Genomic DNA, 19,990 nt, shown 5'->3' on the forward strand with positions numbered 1-19,990 from the left:
TCTTGTACTAAACTCAGTGGGAATCTTTCAATTCCAAGCCATTCAGCACATGGCTCAGCATCTGCTAACTTAACAGGCTTCATCACCTAGTTACCACCTTGTCCTTCCTGCCAATACAAACTGGGACTCTTATGTCAAAGCATTTTTCTCTACTGTATCAAATCTCCCCACCCTTCTCACATAAAGTAAAGAATAAATCTTTCAAAGATATGGCTCATGGGCTCTAACCCAAGCTCTGCCCAAAACTGTTGCTGGCTAAGATTTCCCCTGATTAGCTTGTAGCTGGTTTGTTCTTTTTCTACAACAAAAACATTCCCCCAACAGAAATAAAACTTTTAATACTCCTTTAACCTGACATTTTACTGCAAATGGATGAGAAAAGTAGAAGGATGAAAATCATATACACCTACCAGTATTCATTTGTAGTTTGTGACAACAGGCAAACTCAGGGCTAAATTACTCAGTCTTGTTCACTGATGAGCTTGCCGTTTGTAAAAGAGATACTGAGTCTTCTCCCATGTTTGTTTCTTTTGTATATTTAGTTTGCAAGTTCAAGAGAAGGGACTGTCTGACTCGATGTACAGCCCATAACAGATAGGCCTTGGACCTCTGGGCCCAACTGTAATACAATTTGTAATAATAACAAAAATGACAGCAGTCTCCTTCAGAGACAGACAGATCAGGGACTATCCTGATTTTAAACCTCGTAAATCTACTGAAATCACAGTTCATGTATTTTGAGATGTTTACTTACTGATATTATAAAAATAATTTACTTTTTCCATTGCCTTTTCTTACAGCAACATAATTAGACTACAACTTACTTGCAAATGAGTGTGTGGACAGAGCAGCACTCCTCTAATAACCCTGGAAAAATCCCGTAGATTAAAGACATAGTGGGATTTTGAAGGAGTTGGGAGAAAGTTATCAACTGCCATTTTATAAATCTCCATTGTCGCCTGGACCATCATCTTACCCAGCCTTAAGAAGGAAGAGAGATACCATTTTAACTTCTGCAGATAAATCACAGGAGAAAAGATGACAAAGGTGTTACAGGAAATATATCACATTACTTTAGAAAAACAGGCTCAAAGCCTTTGCTGAAGTGCCAATCAGCAACTGCAGTAAAAATCTTGGTTAATATGTCATCATCAAAAGAACAGATAGATACAATATTCAAGTGCCGTGTGAAGCGTCCTGTAATACACAAAAAAAGATGCAGAAAGATTTAGCTCACATTAGCCCTATTGATTGTGATATGACACAGGAAAACTTTACAAAATCAAGTATCTTGTTACCAGCTTTCATCTAAAAAAATTCAGTCTATACACTAGTAAATTTTACAAATTTTGCTGTATCAGAATAGTTATTTTAATAAGGCCTCCTCAGAGTACATACAGTTATACCTGTATTAGAGTGTTTATATGAAGCAAAGTAGCATAAAGTGCCTTATAATGGTGTGGCTGTAGCTACAATAGGGCTAGCTACATTAGGGCTTTTACTGACATAACTTTTTCATTAGAAAATATAACCTCCCTTATGGTGATATGAGAGGAATCATGGACTTGCAGGCAAGATGCTCGTAAGTAAATGCAGACAGCCTATCTTAGCAGCGGGAGATACAATTTCAGAAGAGAATTGCCAGAAAGACTTGGCAAGATGTATTCCCTCCCTTTTCCAAAGAAGAGAAAATGGAAAAAGTGTCCAATTCTCTAATTTTAGAATTATTTTCATCATTTATAGCTTAATCAGCATTAAAAACATTATTTCTAATGTTGATTAATGTTGATGTTTTCTCCCTGGAAAAGGTACAGATTTGACCTTGATGATACAGACTTCTATTTGGAATGACCCAGCCAGTGAATGTATCTGTAGGTTTACAAGTAATAGATAAATGTAGAATTTGTCATCAGCAAAACTGAAACTGCCTCTTAACTTCAGTCAATTAGATAACTACTTGCCATAGTAATGTATTTCCTACCTGTAATATCATTCCTGCCTCCCCCAGGTGGACCCATAGCTGAAACAAGCAGCACATCTATGATATTAATCTTGGATGTATCCTTCTTGTCATACCAGTGACCGTGATCAATCCATTGTCTGAGAAGCTCAATAGGTGGCTGGGCTCCATACACTTCCTTTGCAGGCATGTTTAGGTCATCTACGGAGAACATAGACGTTGAATAAAAAAACCTCAGCGTTTAGGAATTATAGTTTTCTTTCAAAGCTAAGAAGAAAAAAAATATCTGAACTAGAGGTAGAAAAAGGTTGTATCTTGTCATTCTTGCTTCCCATTAAACTAACCAGAATCAAATGACATTATACTTCGCAGGCATACTTAGAGGTGATGGTTTAACTTAGTGTGGTTGGTGATTTTGTTTTATTTTATTTCGTGTCACACTGCAACACTATGCGCTATTCTGAAGACAACCACCACTTAAACAGTTAGAAACCTTTCGGCAGGGGGCAGTGCTAATCCTTCTTTGGATGCCTGAAAAAAGCCAAAGAGCGCTGAGGCAATCCAAAATTCCTAGTCTCAGTGAATCACTTCCTTTGCCTAAAGCCAGAATTAAAATGATATAAAAACCCTGAAAAAACTGTCTTACCCACAAATATTATAGCTTTTTTCCCCGGAGGAGGTCCAAATAATCCTTTTCTTCTTCTGTCCAGCTTGGACATAATAATATCCTGGGTTTGGTTAGCAGAGGTTCTTGCAGAGAAGTTGATGAAGCTTGGGATGTATTTTTGCTTTGGAAGTTGTAGTAGAAAATTGTTTGTTATAGCTGATTTTCCAGTGCCAGTGGGACCCACAAAAAGCAAAGGGACGTTATGCTCCACATATGTTTTAAGAAAAAACATTTGTCTGGCAGTTTCCATTGTTGGAATGATCAGCTCAGATACCTGTTACACAGGAAAGTAAAACAGCACATGAAAATCAAACATGTAATACCTTAATCAACATGAATATTTGCAAGCAACTACACAAATGCATTTTTAAAATTTTTTTTTCTCTGAAAACCTAGGCTCTAACAAGGTTGGTAGATGGTATGGCCCCACTGCTTGTCCAGTGTTTGTACAGGAAATAGCACAACTAGTATTATCTATATTATGGTTCATAGACACTATATAAAGCCCAGAAGGAGAACTGCAGAGTTAAGTATGGCTTAATTCTGTTCCCCTACTGTCCAAAGCGAAAGGAACAGTGCTATGGAAATTTTTTCCTCTTCCTTATCTTCCACTTACCATTAGCAGCTGTGCATTAGATATCAAGAAAAGATTTTAGACAGCAGAATGAAATGTAATCTTATATCTCTCATGTACTTAATAGACAAGACAGTTGCAACTACAATGCAATGAAAAGCTGAACAAACATCACTGAAGTTATCTTGAAATTTCATCTGCAGAATAGGTATTTTTTGCAGATCTCTGCTGTGCTACACTTCCCTTGAGTTCACAGCTGCCATTCAAAATGTGAGTGCCCCTATTTGGAAATGAAGGTGGATCCAGGACTCTCAGTACTGCTCTGCATATCCCAAAGAAGTAGTAAGTCTCTTTGCTTGCTTTCTCTGATTAACTCATACTATGATATCATTATATCAAGCAAAGAAAACAAAAATGAAGGAACAGAAATTCAGGCTTTGGCTTTTTCCTACCATGATTTCCCCAACATCAGATGCTATTACAGAGACAAAAGCAGAACCAAAAATTTTAACCACCAGCCAACCTCAGGGCTCCATATTCACCTGCAGTGCTGAACTTTCAATATTGATGGTACCAGAATTAAGACATAAGCATGAAAAGAGCCTACAGAGATTAATGAAGTGTTGCAGATCAAACATTAAAAAGCCCCATATAGTAGAATCAGAGCTAGCTAAGGTAGTTGATTTATACCTCCAAATCATTTAGTCAAATAATTAGTTTCTATAATGAGAAATATCAATGTGAACCTTAGCCCCTGGGGAAATAACTTGCTCTTCTTTTGTGATGTACTCCATCCACATGCTCCACTGCCCACTGCCACGCTTGTAAAAAAAGAAGTCATAAACACTACCTGTTAATTGAAAAACACAACATAGGAAAACCCACTGATTAAAGAATAAAAATAAACTTCAATCATTTTAGTGTGAGATGTCCACCACTGTGAGATAACGAAGGCTTGCTAGTACACGAGATACCCTCCTCCACCCACACCCACTGCCATTATCATCACCAAATTATTTTAGGTCAGATTCAGCTACATGGTTTGAGTACAACATGAGGCATATGCTATTCCTGGTTAAAAGAGCCAGGAAACAGCACCCAACTGTGCAGCCCAAGGCTTGGCAGATGGTGGCTCTGCTGCAGACTTAACATCTGCCAGGCACTCTATTCTCCTTTAAAGTGCCGAGTTTTCTTATTGCTTTATGAAGAAGCACCTTTTTCTGGGAAGATATTGTTTCTGGTAAGCTTCACACTTTTAGGGCGTGGGTTTTCATCATTCATTCCCATTAGCAAGTTGCGGTAAAACAAATCAAATTTCTTTCTGCTGTCTGCATCGATGATCCCACCAACTGTCCAAACCAATGCAAAAAGGAAAAGCCCCTGCAGCCACAAGATGATATGCTGACTAGACATGCTTTCCTTCTCCTCTTCCTCGGATTGCTTTATTTCATCTAAAACACATATTTTGAATTTTAGTTAAATGCCAGTAATAACCATAAATCCCAACTCAAAATGCATTTTTGCAAAAGTATTCTAAGACAAACTCAGAGCATTGTCTTCAGTGGAACAAAGCCAACCTAGAGTGCGGATCTTGACTGTATAAAATACTGTTTACAAATAAAAATAAATTACAAGAAAAAAATATTCACAAAGGGTCCTAATTGTTTTCTTCAGATGCTAGCAAACAGCAAGCAAAACATATGGAATACACTCACAAGCCCATGTTCAGTTTTGTAATGACAGCAGCGTCCAAATGAGAAAGCTCTGCACGCTAGTCAAAGAATGATTATTAATACTTATCAGTGAGAAAGGACTTGTGTTGTACGATCTCAATAGTAAGAAATTCCTTTGGTATTTCCTTGCATCCGATAACCTGCATCTTGTCATGGGACAAGCAGGAAAAAAAAGAAAAATTGAAATAAAAAGAGTAAGGCTTAGGGTACTCACCAAGCAGACAAGTATAGAGTTTCATCAAGCTATAACTCAGATGAATAGAGGACGTTTGTACGATTGCTTTGCAATGAAGGTGAATAAACTCTAAACAGGGCTGGACTAGCCACATAAACATGTCATTGACCTACCAGGAGAAAAGGAAATGGCTTTAAAACAATGCAGGAGTTGCCACATTTCCCACTGTCCCTCAATTCTCTCTCAATAAAACGTAAGGCATCAGAAATTCTCCAGGTTGGCACAGAGAAGATCAGGAAAGGACCTGTGTGAGGCAGTATTTATGCGATCACAAAGTCACACCATCATTATCTGATGGTGAAAACAAGTTGCTTCTACCACAGAGAAGTTTTCAGCGGGAATTTTGTTACCCAGTTACTAATCCAGGCAGCAGAGCAGTAGCTCAGCCTAGGGAGACTGCTAGTGCGCTTAGGCATCTACAAAATTATTCCAACAGAAACAAAGATAAGGGCTTCATCCTCCCTTAAAAAGGACAGGGCCCTACTGAGGGCCCAGCACAGATACTGTGCCACAGCAGAAGTTCCAGAAAGCTTGAACTTACCGGTACCTGTGGGAGTGCTACAGCATGCACGTAGATAATGACCATGGCTGGTGCCATTTGCTCAATGAACTCAAGCAGGAAAACAGGAGAGGAATCATGACCTAGCCTTTTCCCAGGGACTAGTACTCAAGGAGACGCACTAAAGGGTCAAGCTATCTGCTGGTTAAGGAATAATTATTTTGCTTTGATGAAATAAGAAAACTGTCAATAAAGAGCTTGTCTAGTCTTGGTACTTCTTTGAATTTGGTCCCAATTTCCTGCAAAAACTCAAAGAGGGTCTTGTCAAATCACAGAAATCAAAGTTTTCTCCAGCTCCAATCCTATTGTGGGCAGATCTTATTCTGATCCTTTTACTAGATTTTCATGACCAAAAAAAGGGAATTTTAATTTTGATAAGATTAAAAGCTGATTCCCACCAACACCTTCTTTTATTTGCATCTACACTGAAGATATACCACAATACACAACACAAAGAGCTCTCATTCATGCAAGCAACCCAGTACACAAAAGACTATGTAGCAAGGATTCATGAGGTGACTTAGGCTTTGAAGATCAAGCTGTTAAGGATAATAATATTATTGTAAGTATTTCTCAAGCTAAACTCTAGATGTCTTAGACAGAAGAAGGATGAATCCAAAACATTTTGAGTCTTCCGGTTTTTCCCACATTGTATTTCTAATACTCATGGCATCTCCAGCTCTCAGGCACTTTCCTTCCAATGACATTTGACATTCATCACTACAAAATAATTTACAGCAGCCTCTAGGAGTTCTGGGACCCTCTAAATCATGGAAGTACTTCAAAAAGTTTTGATTCTGCATACGGCCTTCAAGTGGGCAAACTGTGAACATCACCTTAAAGTTAATCTTCTAAATTAGACCTATGTAAAAAATTAAGTCTCGCACCAGCTCTCGGTGTTCTTCCTGCAGGTTTGGAGGCAGCGTTTTCATGTAGGAATCCTTCAGTGGCTTCCAACCTAACTGTTGCGGGTCCATATAAATCATACCACACCTGGGAAGAACAAACAACTATGGTACAGGAATAGATCTGCAAGGTAGGACAGTTCAAATTGGAATGGTTTCACATTACCTGCTGACAGTTGCTGGAGATGCCTCCTCTAAGTCTGCTGGCTCAAAGATTAAACTCATTTTTGAATTCATCTGAATTATTTCACCACTCATCAAGCATAGCTAGAAGAAGAGCATCACATAAACATGATCTAGTCATGTCAGCACTGATCATCCAGTCAAAGCAATGCCTGTCACAAAATCACTGAACATTCTACTTAGTGTCACTCCTCATTCACTCATTCGTATTCTCACAACACATGATACTTTCTGACCTTGTCTCAACTTTTCCACCTGTTCCTGTAATGGCTTGCAGAGACACAGAGAACAATGCTCTACCTTTAAGTAACTCTGCAAGGAAAAGCAGTTATGACCTGCAGCTTTTTTTTAGTTAATTTATTCAATAAGTAATTTAAGCAAGTTCAGTTTCAGTTACAGAACTGAGTTTATATATTTCAGTTTCCTAAAAGGGTCAATAAAAAAACCTCAGTGAGCAACCTCATTTCAATACAGTAGGAGTAAGACAAGGCTTCTAAGGAGAAGTAACAGCTTGATATCTGCTAAACCCACTCATATAATTGGGGAAAAAACCCAATGCTTTTAAGCACATCAGCCTTTCCTGAGTCTTACACCTCCTTTGACTAACATGGTAACAATATTGCTACTACTAAAATAAAGTATGTATATTCAAGGACGAAGTTACTCACAAAAATTAGGCTACCTTTTTATTATCATCCAGCACAGTGTTCATGTTCTCTATCCAAACTGCATCCACTGGGCCATCAAAAATAATCCACTTCCGATCATCTGTGGTAGAAGATGCTTGTTCCCTGAAGGCATTTGCAAGAACTCCATCTGTCCACTCATGGCTTACAGGATCAAAACTGCCATATAACTGTCCTATAGTAATTGCTTTGGGATTAATAACTTTGTATTCAACAGCAAATTCATCCATGGATTTTGCTGTGTAAAAAGACAAATACATGAGCTTGAGAATTTGGTAGGTTAGTTTCACTCAACTGAAGTACAGAACAAGAGGATTCCTGAGGATCTACTTTAGCTGCCCAAGGCAAAAAAAAACCCAGACATTTGGCAGCTAGGTAGCAGTAAATAAAAAATTCCGTTACTTGTACAAGGAAAGTACAAAGTCCTATGTGCAAAAGCACATGAAAAAAAGAAAAAGCAGAGCAGAATAAATTTTATATGTTTATGGGAGCTACTTACAATCTCCCTATCAGAACTAGTTTTTTCAAGAGTATTATGCGCAAATACAACGCTTAACAAAATTCATAAAAGCATAAACACATTAGTATATTTTACTATTCCAGTAAATGCAGACAAAAATACTTCCAGACAAATATACCAGACAAAAATATTTTAACGAATAGAAACTTTGCAGTAGAGAAAGCAGAATATAGGACAATTAACAGCCTGGGCATATCTCTGCAACGGAAAAACATTAGTCATAGAATTAACTTCATTTAATGAGAAGTTTGTGGCTGAACAATGTTACCTGCGCACAAATCGCCAAGGGCTCCAGCTAGCACTTTGTACGCACAGGTCTTCCCACTCAAAGGCTCTCCAACAATCATGAAACCATGGCGCACCAGCATCATTTCATATATCTGTGTCAGTGACAAGAGACTGACTCTTTAACATAGCACAAAAGCAAGCACTATGTGTATGAAACTAGAGGTATCTCTCCTGCACTCGGACACGACAGGACAAAATACCAGCCAAATATCTGCACTCTATTAAGGCTGACCAAAGCGTTAACACAAATCGGAACGCAGTCATATTATTATGGCAATTCTCACTGATACAATTTAAGAAGTCATTGCCCCCACACATCCTCCTTTCTCCTTGCTAAACGTCATCCCTCAGCTGTAACAGCATCATTGTACAGGGTGTGAGTACACTAACCAGACACTGCACATCACAGCCCAGTGTAAAAGCCTAAACTGAAATCAATGGTTACCAATGAAGCTAACACAAAGGGATTGAAACTACAGTTCTGAGGATCTGTCCTATGACTGGTCCCACAGAGGCTAACTTTGGACTCAGGAGTGATAACTTCTTCAGTCACCCCACAAGATCTTGCCAGAACTCAAGTCAAAGCCTTCAAACAGAACACCTTCAAATAGACCTGTAAGAAGAACCCCTAAAAAGATTTTTTTTTTTTTAATCTCAGGTTAAGGCTAATATTTTCTGGTTTAGCTTAAATTCCTAACCAGTTAATACTACCCCTATTTAAATTAAAAATAAAGCATGGTTTGCAAAGCAGCATAAGCCAAGTCTGAACATAAGCCATAAAGTCTGAACTGCTGTTGGAGGGGCCCCTCATGATCCTGCCCCAGGCCACACATTTTTGCGCTTGCCATTACACCGTCACCAGGTTGCACTACTCACAAGAAAAAAAATTAAGCATTCTTTAAAAGGTCACTAATACTAGTAAATCGGAGACAATGGGAGCACAGAGCTAGAGGTGAAGCATAAGCAAGAGTGAGAAATGTCACCTCTTTCAAGCCTTCTGAAGGAGACTGTGAGCAGAACTGGGAACAGAGCCTGACTCTCAGCCCACTAGGCTACCCCTGTTCACGAGGCTACACCACCTCAGCTAGTAACAGATTCAGTTTAATCTTCTATCCTGAACCATAAGACCTACGATGTGGCTGCACACGTCAGCTCCTTCACAGGCTCGCTGAATTAAGAAATCATTATGGGCAGAGCAGGCTTTTACTCCATCATTTTTACTCCGTAAATATATGCTGTTTGTAACATTCTATTAATTGATCGTGGAAACTATTAGCTATTCATTCATGACACAGAGAGAGAATAGTGTTTCTGCTCTCACGCTTTTCTTCTCCAGAAGTAAGTATGTGAAAATAAACCTGAATGATTTTTCCAATGAACCATGGAACTGGTTGAAGATCCATTTTTTTTATATTTTCAGTTAGTGCCTTGACAAACAGGTCATAGTCTGGTGTAGGAAGAACCACTCCAGGAAACAGGTCAGATATGATGCCCTGTTAAGGAAAGACAGAATAGAACACTCTTTAAACACAGATTACAAAAAGGAAAATTCCCAAAGCATAAAAATCTACAATTAAAACAATATTCATATACATAACAGGAGCTTAAGAGGAAATATCCTCAGCTGGACAAAACTAACTTCTACGCAAACTGTAGCCATGAAAGTATTCTGTATGCATGAGACAGAAATGAGTGCCTGCACTTTTCATACACACGCTGATACTGTAAAAGGAAGCGTAACCTTCTGCAAATTTGTCCCAAAAAGTATTACAGGAAAGGATGTGAAAGTGGTTGAAAGAATTTCAGTGATTAAATAGAAGGGTATGTGTTCTGAAATTTCAGAGCAATGACTCTGTGCATGCTTGTACCCTAGCTTTTAGGTCTTTAATATTGATTGCTTTGTAGTTTAACATGGTCTTTATTTTCTATTAAAATAAAGCATGCAAAAGCATGCATGCAAACAAAAACTTCATCATTTTCATTCTGACTTCAAATTTCTAATTGACCGTAATTTAGTTGTCCACATCTCTTTTGCAGCACAATGCCAGAATGCAAACTTCAAATAACGTTTCCACAAATGAAACAGCACAAAGCAACTTTTAGGAAGATACCTTATAAAACATTTCATAGAATAGCTTAAAAGGCACCACTGAAAGTTTGTTTGTCAAAATAATACCAACAGAACCAAAGAGTGCATCCAGATTAGTGGACTGAAGTAACTCTACACTAATATGGCAGCATCTAGATCAAACTGTTCTAAATTAAGATAATGACCTATTTCTGTAGGTTCTTATAATGGACCTCATCATCACAAAACTTAAACACACCGGCCTGATAGCTTACCTGAAACAATGGTACATCCTGTGCCAAGAATTTGGCCAAGTTAACATCCAGCAAAGCCCGAAGTAACAATACACTTTCATTTTCAGTTGGGTACTTCAGTTTTAAGTTTCCTGCTGCTGTCAGGACAGATTTAACAGCACGCATTCCATAATCATAGTGATGCTGAGATGACAGCTGCTCAGAGCACAAACGGTAAGTGGCAACAATTTTCTGGGCAAGACTGTGAATATTAAAATATCACATGTAGAATGAAAATATCTCACCATGCAAGGAAAATAATTTAAGTACCTATATACACAAAGTAACTGCAGTGATTAGCAGACATATCAGCTGATAAGAAGCCTTAAAACACCTAGGAAGCAAAACTGTAGATTATGCCATGCCAGAGAACGTGTGTGCCGTTTAGGAGTTCTGTTTGATATTATGATACATCTTCCAAATGATCCTGTGTAGAGATGCGTATCCGTCAACATGACGTGGTAAATGAGAATTGATGATAAAGCAGGAGATTAAAAAGTACTTTCTGGAAAAACAGAACACGGACAGCCTTCCAGAATTATATGCCTCAAACACACATATATGCCTTGTAGAGGAATGAGGTATATCAGACTCAACTGAGGTGGAAAATTCAGCATGTCTTACCTCCGAGAGTCCAAAAATCCCATTGAATAAAGTGAAATTTCTCCAATTAAAGCATAATCTGGAACCATCATAGCAACTGTTCGGAACAGTGCCTGTAAGAAAAAAAATTAAATATAAGCTTAGACTATGGAATATGGTAACAACTTGTGCTTGTTTTGTAAGAATAGTATCTCTCCATAAATTCATGAACTTCTATACTCTGTATTCCATTTTCATGACTTTAGGAATCATCTGAAATCTATGAGATTGCATTAGAATTGTTACTAGAACTGTGATCTTATCAAGAGGTTCAAGAGGTCTGTGCTAAGCACTGTAGGAACAAATGTTTAGAAAGAATCAGTATCCTAAAGAACTATTAATGGAGGAAAAGGGAGGTGTCATTCATCCCATTTTCATAATAGAAACTAGCACATGGTGTGGTTAATGTCATGCAAAAAATTGTGGCAAAGTTAGGAAAAGAACTAGGACCATATCAGTCTCTCTGCAGTGTCTCAGCAACTTGCAAAGTTACAATAAATTTAAACTGGGATTTGGATAGCCAAGCCATTGTAAACCAGGAGAATTTCCATTTAGAGAGGGCACAGTTAAAGCTGTGAACTGGTATCAGTATGATTAGACTGAGACCTTTTATCTCTGCATTTTGTACAATCCTAAACACAGAATTTTGTTAGCTTAGCAAAAGCTTAGCAGCAGCATAGCAGAATACACTTGAATAGGTTATCAGCGTATTATTTGATTGCTGCCTTCCTTTTCTTATTACAATAGACCAGAAGTTGCAAATTCTATTTAATTTCTACAAGAAATCAGGGTTCCAGATTTACCTTCAGATTATCAGGCAGCTCTGTCCGTCCAGCATACCCAGGATTCATTGTGATAAACACAGCACAAGCAGGATTAAGAGAGATCTCTGTCCCTTCAAAGATGAATGTTTTGAGTTTGCGAATAATAGCTTGCTGTATGCTAAGTATTTGTTGGGCAACTACAGATAATACTTCAACCTAATACAGACAGAACAGATTGGAAAACATAAGACACTTGGAGACAACATAAAATGTTTTTGTTTATATATTTTGATGGCTATATTTGCATTCCTCCAGGTGTAAATCACCTGTGTTTGATAACTGAGCCTAAATATTATCTGTCTATTGAAGCGATCCTCTGAAAGTTAGTGCCACCATTCCCTATTCAACCAATGTAGACAGATCAACAGAGGCTTCTCAAAGCCTCCAAAGGGCATATCATCTGCCTGAATGTAGACATCTAAGTTAGGTGGACACGAACTCCCTCTGGAGGCCTCACAAAGCACTTCCCTTTCACCTCAGACGACTTAAAGAATTTAGGCTCCTCAGAAAGGCTGGTTAACTCAATGCCCCAAATTGAGTGTAAATGTAAAGAATGGGTAAAAGGCAGCCTAGGGCCAATCCTCAGTGCTTTAAAGTATCAAGGTAACAGAATACTGGAAAATGAGAATGCTAACACTTGAATTCTTAAAAAAAAAAAAAACAGTTACAGCAGACAAATGGGGAAATTAAGGTGTTAAGGATACTAAAACATACAAAATAGACCTTCATGGAATTTCCACATTTACTAATATTTACTTAAATCTAAATCCACCAAAATAACAATACTACTTATCCAAAGTCATTAGTTACCACATTAAAAAACAACAACAACAACAAAATCAGAGTAAAACCAAGGAGGGGATTAGATGTGTCTGGTTACACAGCTAGTTAACCAGGTCACTCAGTGACACTCAGCTAGTCATCACAGGAAGCCCCCTCTGGGATTTGTCTATCTTGTGCCAAACATAGATAAATGCAGCCCCACAGCTGCAGCTTGGTTTCTCAAGGAGAAGAGAAAGCAGCTATTTGCCAACAAATGAGAGTCACATACAAAAGAGGAAATTGCACAGGAACATTTTTTTCAGCTAAAATAACCCAGAACACAAGACTTCTGCAACACAGCACAGGTAGGCACGTGCTCCTACAGCAGGCAGCTGAGTACCTATTTCTGTGTCAGTGATTATCGAAACAAAGAGGCTATTCCACAAATAAAAGTAGAAAATTGACAATAACGCTCTCATGTTTAAATCTAAAACTTCTTGTGTCTTAAATTAAAACTTTATCATTTTATTTGTCTGAGTTAAAACGTTACCTCAATTCTGTTGAACTCATCAAAGCAGGACCATGCACCAGATTGTGCCAGCCCCTTAAAGAACTTGCCCATTGCCTTGTAATCGAGACCATCAGAGCAATTAAAGACCACACACTACAACAAAAACACAAAAAGAACATCTCTCAGTATTAACACAAAGTCCACTATAAAATTCTTAGCATCTAAAATGGGAAGGGATTATTATTACTAATTTTGGATTACAACACTAGGATGCCACATAGACACAGTCCTAAATGTGTGCTTCTTACCAATTATTTCTGTCAATAAAGAATAGGTACAGAACAAGCAGTACTTGCTTAAGAATGGCATTTCAAGAAATATCTACGAATCTAAACATAAACAATACAAACAAAAAAAGTTTGTATTTTGGTACCTGCTTAGCTAGTGCTTTTGCTAAATCTTTTGTTGTTTCTGTTTTGCCAGTCCCAGCAGGTCCTTCTGGAGCACCACCAAGATTTAATTTCAAGGCACCCATTAATGTCCTACATAAACAAGAACACAGGCATTAGAAATCTTTAATGGCAGATTGTTTCTGAAGGGATGGATAAGTATTTTCCTATACAGGTTCCCCTGGAAACGATTTACTTGTTCCCTACTGACTTTGCAGCTTGCCCTAAAAAACCAGTATTGTCTCATAACCAATTCCCAACTGTAGAAGCTCACATTCACCCACTTGGCCTACAAGGAATGTCAAGGTTTTTTATTACTTGCATCTACCCTGTATATCCTCAATTACACAAGCAAATGCACAGTGCCGTAAGCAAAATGGCAAAGTTTGCAAAAACACACATTTTCATCAAGTGGCACTCCTCATGACAAGAACTTGAAGCTTTATAAATGAAGTCAATCTTTAGAAATGGCTGAGAAAGCACAAAGGTTGTTTCATAAACCTGGGAATCACATTGCTCTCCAAGTGATTTTCATACTAAAAACGAGATCTCTGTTAACGCTGGAGTGATCTGATTATTTTACAAAAGCCTCATTCAAAGGCTTTGCCACCAAAAGCAGTTGTTAAGTTCTGCTGAATAGAGTCTGCTTGCTCATTGCTTGCACTGAAACTACATCTGGCACAGCTGACTGCATAGTCTTAGTTTAGATTGAGCTAATGCTAATGATAACCCCAGTTCACAGCTAATGCACCAGCCACAAGACTCTCAACATCACTGTGAATGCCAGAAGATTAAGCATTTGCCAGCACAGGCATTAACATAGGCACTTTACTATAAGTGCTTTCTACACAATGGTAAGTTTACAGCTCAGTGCTGAAGTAAATATTCACATCCTCACCATATATTTGCCTGGAGATACTATAAAGAAAGTTCTTTAAACCTTAGACCTAAAGTTATCTGCTGAGATGACCTGTCTCTCCAGGGTTCACCAGAAATGAAATACCAAATGCCCTTGAATGCTTCAACCTTGGGGGATGAAGTATTTTCATTTCAACCTCTTGCAAGCAAGTGGAGGAACAGGAAGCTAACTGCATTCAAATATCTGTGAAGGGCTCTATAATTACCTCATTTATTTTACAGGCAGGCATACCCTACCTGTATGTCTTATTTCAAAGAAGTTAACTGACCAGTGCTTCTCTAGAGTTCTTCACAGTTCCAGTACCACGAGCTGCCAGCTTTATTCAGAAGCACATTCTTGGATACAACAGAAACTATTACTCTACTGGTGTAGAAACCTATACATTGTAAATATTTTACCACATTTGGGCAAAAAAGATGTATAAGATTTGCCTCCAAAACCTGCAGGAAAAATCTTAGCTGCTGAAGTTCCTGCTATTATTAACTATAATAAATGAAAGTAAATATAGATCCATGCAAAAAATGAAAACATTATTCATAGACAACATGGCTTTACCTGTAACATCGATCTGTTAGTGGGGTTATAACCAGACGTAGAGAATTGCCCAGATACTCATAACCGTATTTGGCTTCTGTTGTAATCATTCGCACCATTACATCCTTCTCTTCCCAGTAGTATCTCAGCTGAGAAATCCACTGGAAGTCATTCAAATCTGTGATTTTGTCTTCAACCAATTTTGCAACCACATCACGAGCTGCAGAGTAAGAGGCAGATTATTTGGAAAATCTAAACACTTCTACTACGTTAGTTTACTTAAACTAATATGTAAGTAAATTAACATTTACTTATAGCTATGTAAGAGTAAATCAACATTTAGAGTAGTAGGCTGGCTTTCATGTTAGAAAGGAATCCGCATCTGTTTTGCAGAGGGAATCAGCTTAATTTGATCTAGATTCCAGTGCCTGTTCTAAGTAGATGGGAGATCTACTTATAGAGTAGATGGGAGTTGTGCAGGACTGAGCAATCTCGATTTGCCCAAAGGCACTGTGCAATAACTCTGTAAAGGTTGTTTAAAGTTAGCTGCCTCTTCCAAATAGTTCACCCAATTAACGATAGCGGCAGGTGTAACAAGAGTACCAGCAACTGCCCATTTACCATGCACATCAATGACAGTAAGAGCTCCAAGTGTCAGCCGGGCTCCACTGGACAGCTTTCCTCTCACTAACTCAACAATCTCCCCAATTTGTAGATTGCTCTTCTCCAAGAAATCCTGTCACAGAAGCAGAACACAGGCATTAACGTAATGCTGTAGCTAGCAGTTACTAAGCTCCCATGGGTGCAGTCATTGGAGACAGCCCTTCCAACAAAACATAACAATGGAAGTCCTGGCACTACACAAACATTCATATACTGGCATTTTACTTTACTATGAACACTTCAAAAAGCTTTATGGCCTGAAAATCGTGTAAGCAGAAGTCTTATCTTCCTAATAGAAATGACAAAATTCTATGATAAGAGATGAGCAGATTCTGTTGGGTAAATTTGGATTAGATTTCTTCTGTAAATTAGTAGTAAATTGTAAATTAATAAAATTAATAGAAATCTAAGATTCTCCTAACTTTACTATAAACATTTTAAATTATTTTCTCATTATTAAATGAGAAAGATTAATGAAGTTTTCATTAATGACCTAGACAATAGGACAGAGTGCACCCTCAGCAAGTCTGCAGATGACCCAAAACTGGGAGGAGTGGTTGATAGACCAGATGGGTGTGCTGCCATTCAGAGGGACCTCAACAGACTGGAGAAATAGGCAGACAGGAACCTCCTGAAGTTCAACAGAGGGGAAAGTCCTGTATCTGGGAAGGAATAACCCCATGTGCCAGTACACACTGGTGGCCAACCAGCTGGAAAGCCGCTCTGCAGAACAGGACCTGGATGCTGGTGGACTCCAGGCCAAACATAAGCCATCAATGTGCCCTTGAGGCAAAGAAGAGCAACAGCATCCTTGGCTGCATTAGGAAGAACACTACCAGCAGGTCAAGGGAGGTGATCCTTCCCCTCTAATCAGCACTGATGACACTGATGGAGTGCGGTGTCAGTTTTCGGCTCCCCGACAGAAGACAGGCATGGGCACACTGGAGCAAGTCCATTAGCAACCTGGTTTAGTTGGCCCTGCTTTAAACAAGGGTTGGACTACATGATGTCCAGAGGTCCCTTATATTCTGTGATTCACTGTTCCGTTATTCCTTCTCATTTTTCTTAACCTATTCAGGATATTTTCTTCGAAAGCAATAAATATTTTCAGTTCTGACTGTTGTGACTGGATATGTGGTATAAGATCTTCAACTGGTATTAAACAACACAGGCAAGTTAAACTTAAAATATTCAGTAAGGATACAGAAACAAAGAGCTAACATTAAAATTTAGTATTTGGTGTAAAGTTTATTAAAACTTTACTATTTCCACATTTTAAAAGCAGCCTAAACACTCTGTTGACAGAATTAATCCAAATGAATCCTCATTCACCTAGCTCAATTTGGATCAGACAAAAGCCCACTGAATTAATCAGGAATTACTTCCATTACTTGAGCATGCATTTGATCAGCCTCGGTGAAGTGATACTTAAAACTGTGATGACAGAGGCACTACAAACACATAAGGAAAGTCTCTCGTATGAAACAACAAACTTGGCTGCTGCACCTTTATCACCAGGAGAATTTAGCAATAATCAGACAAATAACTGCGCCATTCTATAAGGAGAGATTTCTGCCTGCACATTTCCCTGGGGCTTCACATGTAAAGACAGGCGTTAGAAATAAAAATACATAGTGTTTAACAATAGTCTATCACTTCTTGTTTGGTACTTTTATTTACACCAGTACCACTTGTAAAAAAAAGTAATACAATTCCCTTCAGTGGGACTTCTCCTGATATACATCAAAGTAAATGAGAACAATCCCCTGCTAAGACACAATAAAAAAGGAAACAGACAGAAAATAAAGCACGCTGCACGAGTAAACTGTAATATGTTGTTGACTGCAGACCTTCTTTGCTAGAAGGAGCTTCTTATTACTAAGCACTAAACTCTGATTAAGTAATAGAAAGGAGGAAGAAAATCTTACTAGTAAAGTTCCTTTCCTTATAGCCTCAGACACTTCTTCTGTCCAGTAAATGGATGAAACGCAAATAACCACCTGTCCAGGCCACTGAAGTACCCATGTTTTTCGAGGAACCTTAAACAAAAACATCCATTCCAGACACAGAAAGGCATATAAACACATTGGATTATGGCACTGATAACAATTATCTTCCCTAAATTTCTTTTGTCTCATGCTGTAAATAAATGAGAATCAGCATGGAAAGCTTTGATATTTTCTCTTCAAGAAATTCAGAGTTAAAATTTCAAAGTAGTACTACTGAGCAAGGAGAGCTGGATTCCACTTAGCTTCAAACGTGTTACCCTGGTTAAGAATTTGAGCAACCTGTTCATATACAGTTCCTTGTGAAATCTATTTTATACTCTAATTCAGGAACAATTACCTTGATATATCCTCTTATGCCATCTTGAAGAACTTGTCTTATACTGGCCAGCATCATTTCCTCTACTTGCAAAAGCCATTTTTCTACCATGCCCTTCAAACAAGAAAAACAGTTAAGAGTCAATAAACATTTCCTGATTATATTCCTCTTAAAAGGCAAATTCTGTGAAATGCGTTAAGTTTAAATATGCTTTCTTCTGATCTAGATGTGGTATATAGGAGGAAAAAAGGTCAAAATCTCCCAAATTCTGACAACCACTACTGCAGTTTAACACTGTCTGAAGGCAGGTAAATCAAGCTAACTCTAAAGACAATCCAGCTGAAGAAACAGCTGGATATTTTTCATATAAGCATAAACGAAAAATGCAGATCACAGCTTGCATGGTCAGGGCATGTTTTGTTCCTGGAGGATTAAGGGAAAAGGGGTCTCTGTAACTCACAACATGTCCCACCTTTCATGTCTTTTTGGTTACCATATAGCAATTCAGCTCCGTACCTTCACATTCAGAATAGCAGAAAAAGCTGGAACTGAGATACTTTTCAAAACTTATAAACTTGAAGACCATAACAGTGGAATTGTGCTGACCTAATTTTAATTTAAACAATATTGTAGTTATCTTATATTCACAGTGTACCATTATACCTTAAAGTTTAATTTTTATTGTGAATCACTACTAGTTTTAGCAACAGCCAAAAGAGTGTGAGTTACTCCTTGCATATACCAATGGGAGGCATTAGTAGTGTGGGAGTAGAGTAACAGAGATCCTGTAGGTTAAGATCAATCATGCCTTTCCTTTGTCTTCCTGCCATTCTCTACACTGGCTCTGCTCCTCTCCTGCTTTCTACAGCCACTGAATAACACAGGTCTAACACGCCTAATAAAACAGTATTCAAACAGTACTCTTGCCCTTGTAGGACCTTGTGTGCAGAGAAGGCAGACGGCTTCTTTACTTGCCTACATGCTACTCTTTTTACTCAGCCCCCTTTTGAACTAATGCTCTGACTCTTCACTGCCAGTCATTCATCTTTTCCCTCACTCTGCATTTCATCCATGCTGTGCAATGTTATATGCATATATATATATAGCTTGGGTTTTATATATATATATATGTGTGCGTGCACATGTGCGTGTGTGTGTGTGTATATATATATATACACATACATATATGTATTCTCTATCTATCTACATCTTAAAAGTAGGTGCACAAAAATGCCTAGAGGAATTTACCCAAAAAGTTTCATGTCTTACTCCTTTTTATAGGAAATCCTTTTCGTTCTAGAGTACCAGTCTGCACTCTCACTTCCTAAACACCTTTCATGATCTGATCCTAAATGTTTTAAACCTCATTCCCCAAAAAACATACTTCAGGCAAAGTATTAATTTAATATCACATAGTAAAATTACTTTTGCATTCGCTGGATAGATTTTATCTATGAAAGGAACAATTTCTTTCTCTGAACTGATCATGCCTACGATCTCCAGATCTTCTGTGAACTCCAGTTTAGCAATTCCTTCAAAACACTTCTTTAAATGTGGCTGTACTCGAAGGGGATCCTTTGTTTCAGACAGTATTTCAAGCAGCTCATCATTAGACAGGAAAAAGAATCTGTTAGAAAAATATAATTAATGAACATGCACTTTCCAAACATGAAAACTGTCATTAATAATC

At 38.1% G+C, this 19,990-nt stretch overlaps 1 protein-coding gene across 1 annotated transcript in view; it reads right to left on the reverse strand.

Annotated features, from left to right (window-relative positions):
* Window positions 1-19,990, reverse strand: part of DNAH3 (dynein axonemal heavy chain 3) — a 64,281-nt gene that overhangs the window by 18,701 nt on the left and 25,590 nt on the right. The window contains exons 24-45 of the mRNA XM_075166049.1: window positions 19,726-19,927; window positions 18,322-18,414; window positions 17,904-18,014; window positions 15,934-16,048; window positions 15,334-15,532; window positions 13,844-13,952; window positions 13,450-13,563; window positions 12,117-12,293; window positions 11,296-11,387; window positions 10,654-10,873; window positions 9,669-9,803; window positions 8,291-8,402; window positions 7,499-7,740; window positions 6,800-6,900; window positions 6,616-6,721; window positions 5,149-5,278; window positions 4,416-4,652; window positions 3,948-4,051; window positions 2,607-2,901; window positions 1,982-2,161; window positions 1,074-1,197; window positions 825-981 (exon numbers count right to left, since the gene is read on the reverse strand). Of these exons, the coding sequence (XP_075022150.1) occupies window positions 825-981; window positions 1,074-1,197; window positions 1,982-2,161; window positions 2,607-2,901; window positions 3,948-4,051; window positions 4,416-4,652; window positions 5,149-5,278; window positions 6,616-6,721; window positions 6,800-6,900; window positions 7,499-7,740; window positions 8,291-8,402; window positions 9,669-9,803; window positions 10,654-10,873; window positions 11,296-11,387; window positions 12,117-12,293; window positions 13,450-13,563; window positions 13,844-13,952; window positions 15,334-15,532; window positions 15,934-16,048; window positions 17,904-18,014; window positions 18,322-18,414; window positions 19,726-19,927 (3,355 nt within the window). The remainder of the gene's footprint in view (window positions 1-824; window positions 982-1,073; window positions 1,198-1,981; window positions 2,162-2,606; window positions 2,902-3,947; window positions 4,052-4,415; window positions 4,653-5,148; window positions 5,279-6,615; window positions 6,722-6,799; window positions 6,901-7,498; window positions 7,741-8,290; window positions 8,403-9,668; window positions 9,804-10,653; window positions 10,874-11,295; window positions 11,388-12,116; window positions 12,294-13,449; window positions 13,564-13,843; window positions 13,953-15,333; window positions 15,533-15,933; window positions 16,049-17,903; window positions 18,015-18,321; window positions 18,415-19,725; window positions 19,928-19,990) is intronic.

The sequence above is a fragment of the Calonectris borealis genome, chromosome 16 (genome assembly GCF_964195595.1).
Source record: "Calonectris borealis chromosome 16, bCalBor7.hap1.2, whole genome shotgun sequence".
Classification (NCBI taxonomy): domain Eukaryota; kingdom Metazoa; phylum Chordata; class Aves; order Procellariiformes; family Procellariidae; genus Calonectris; species Calonectris borealis.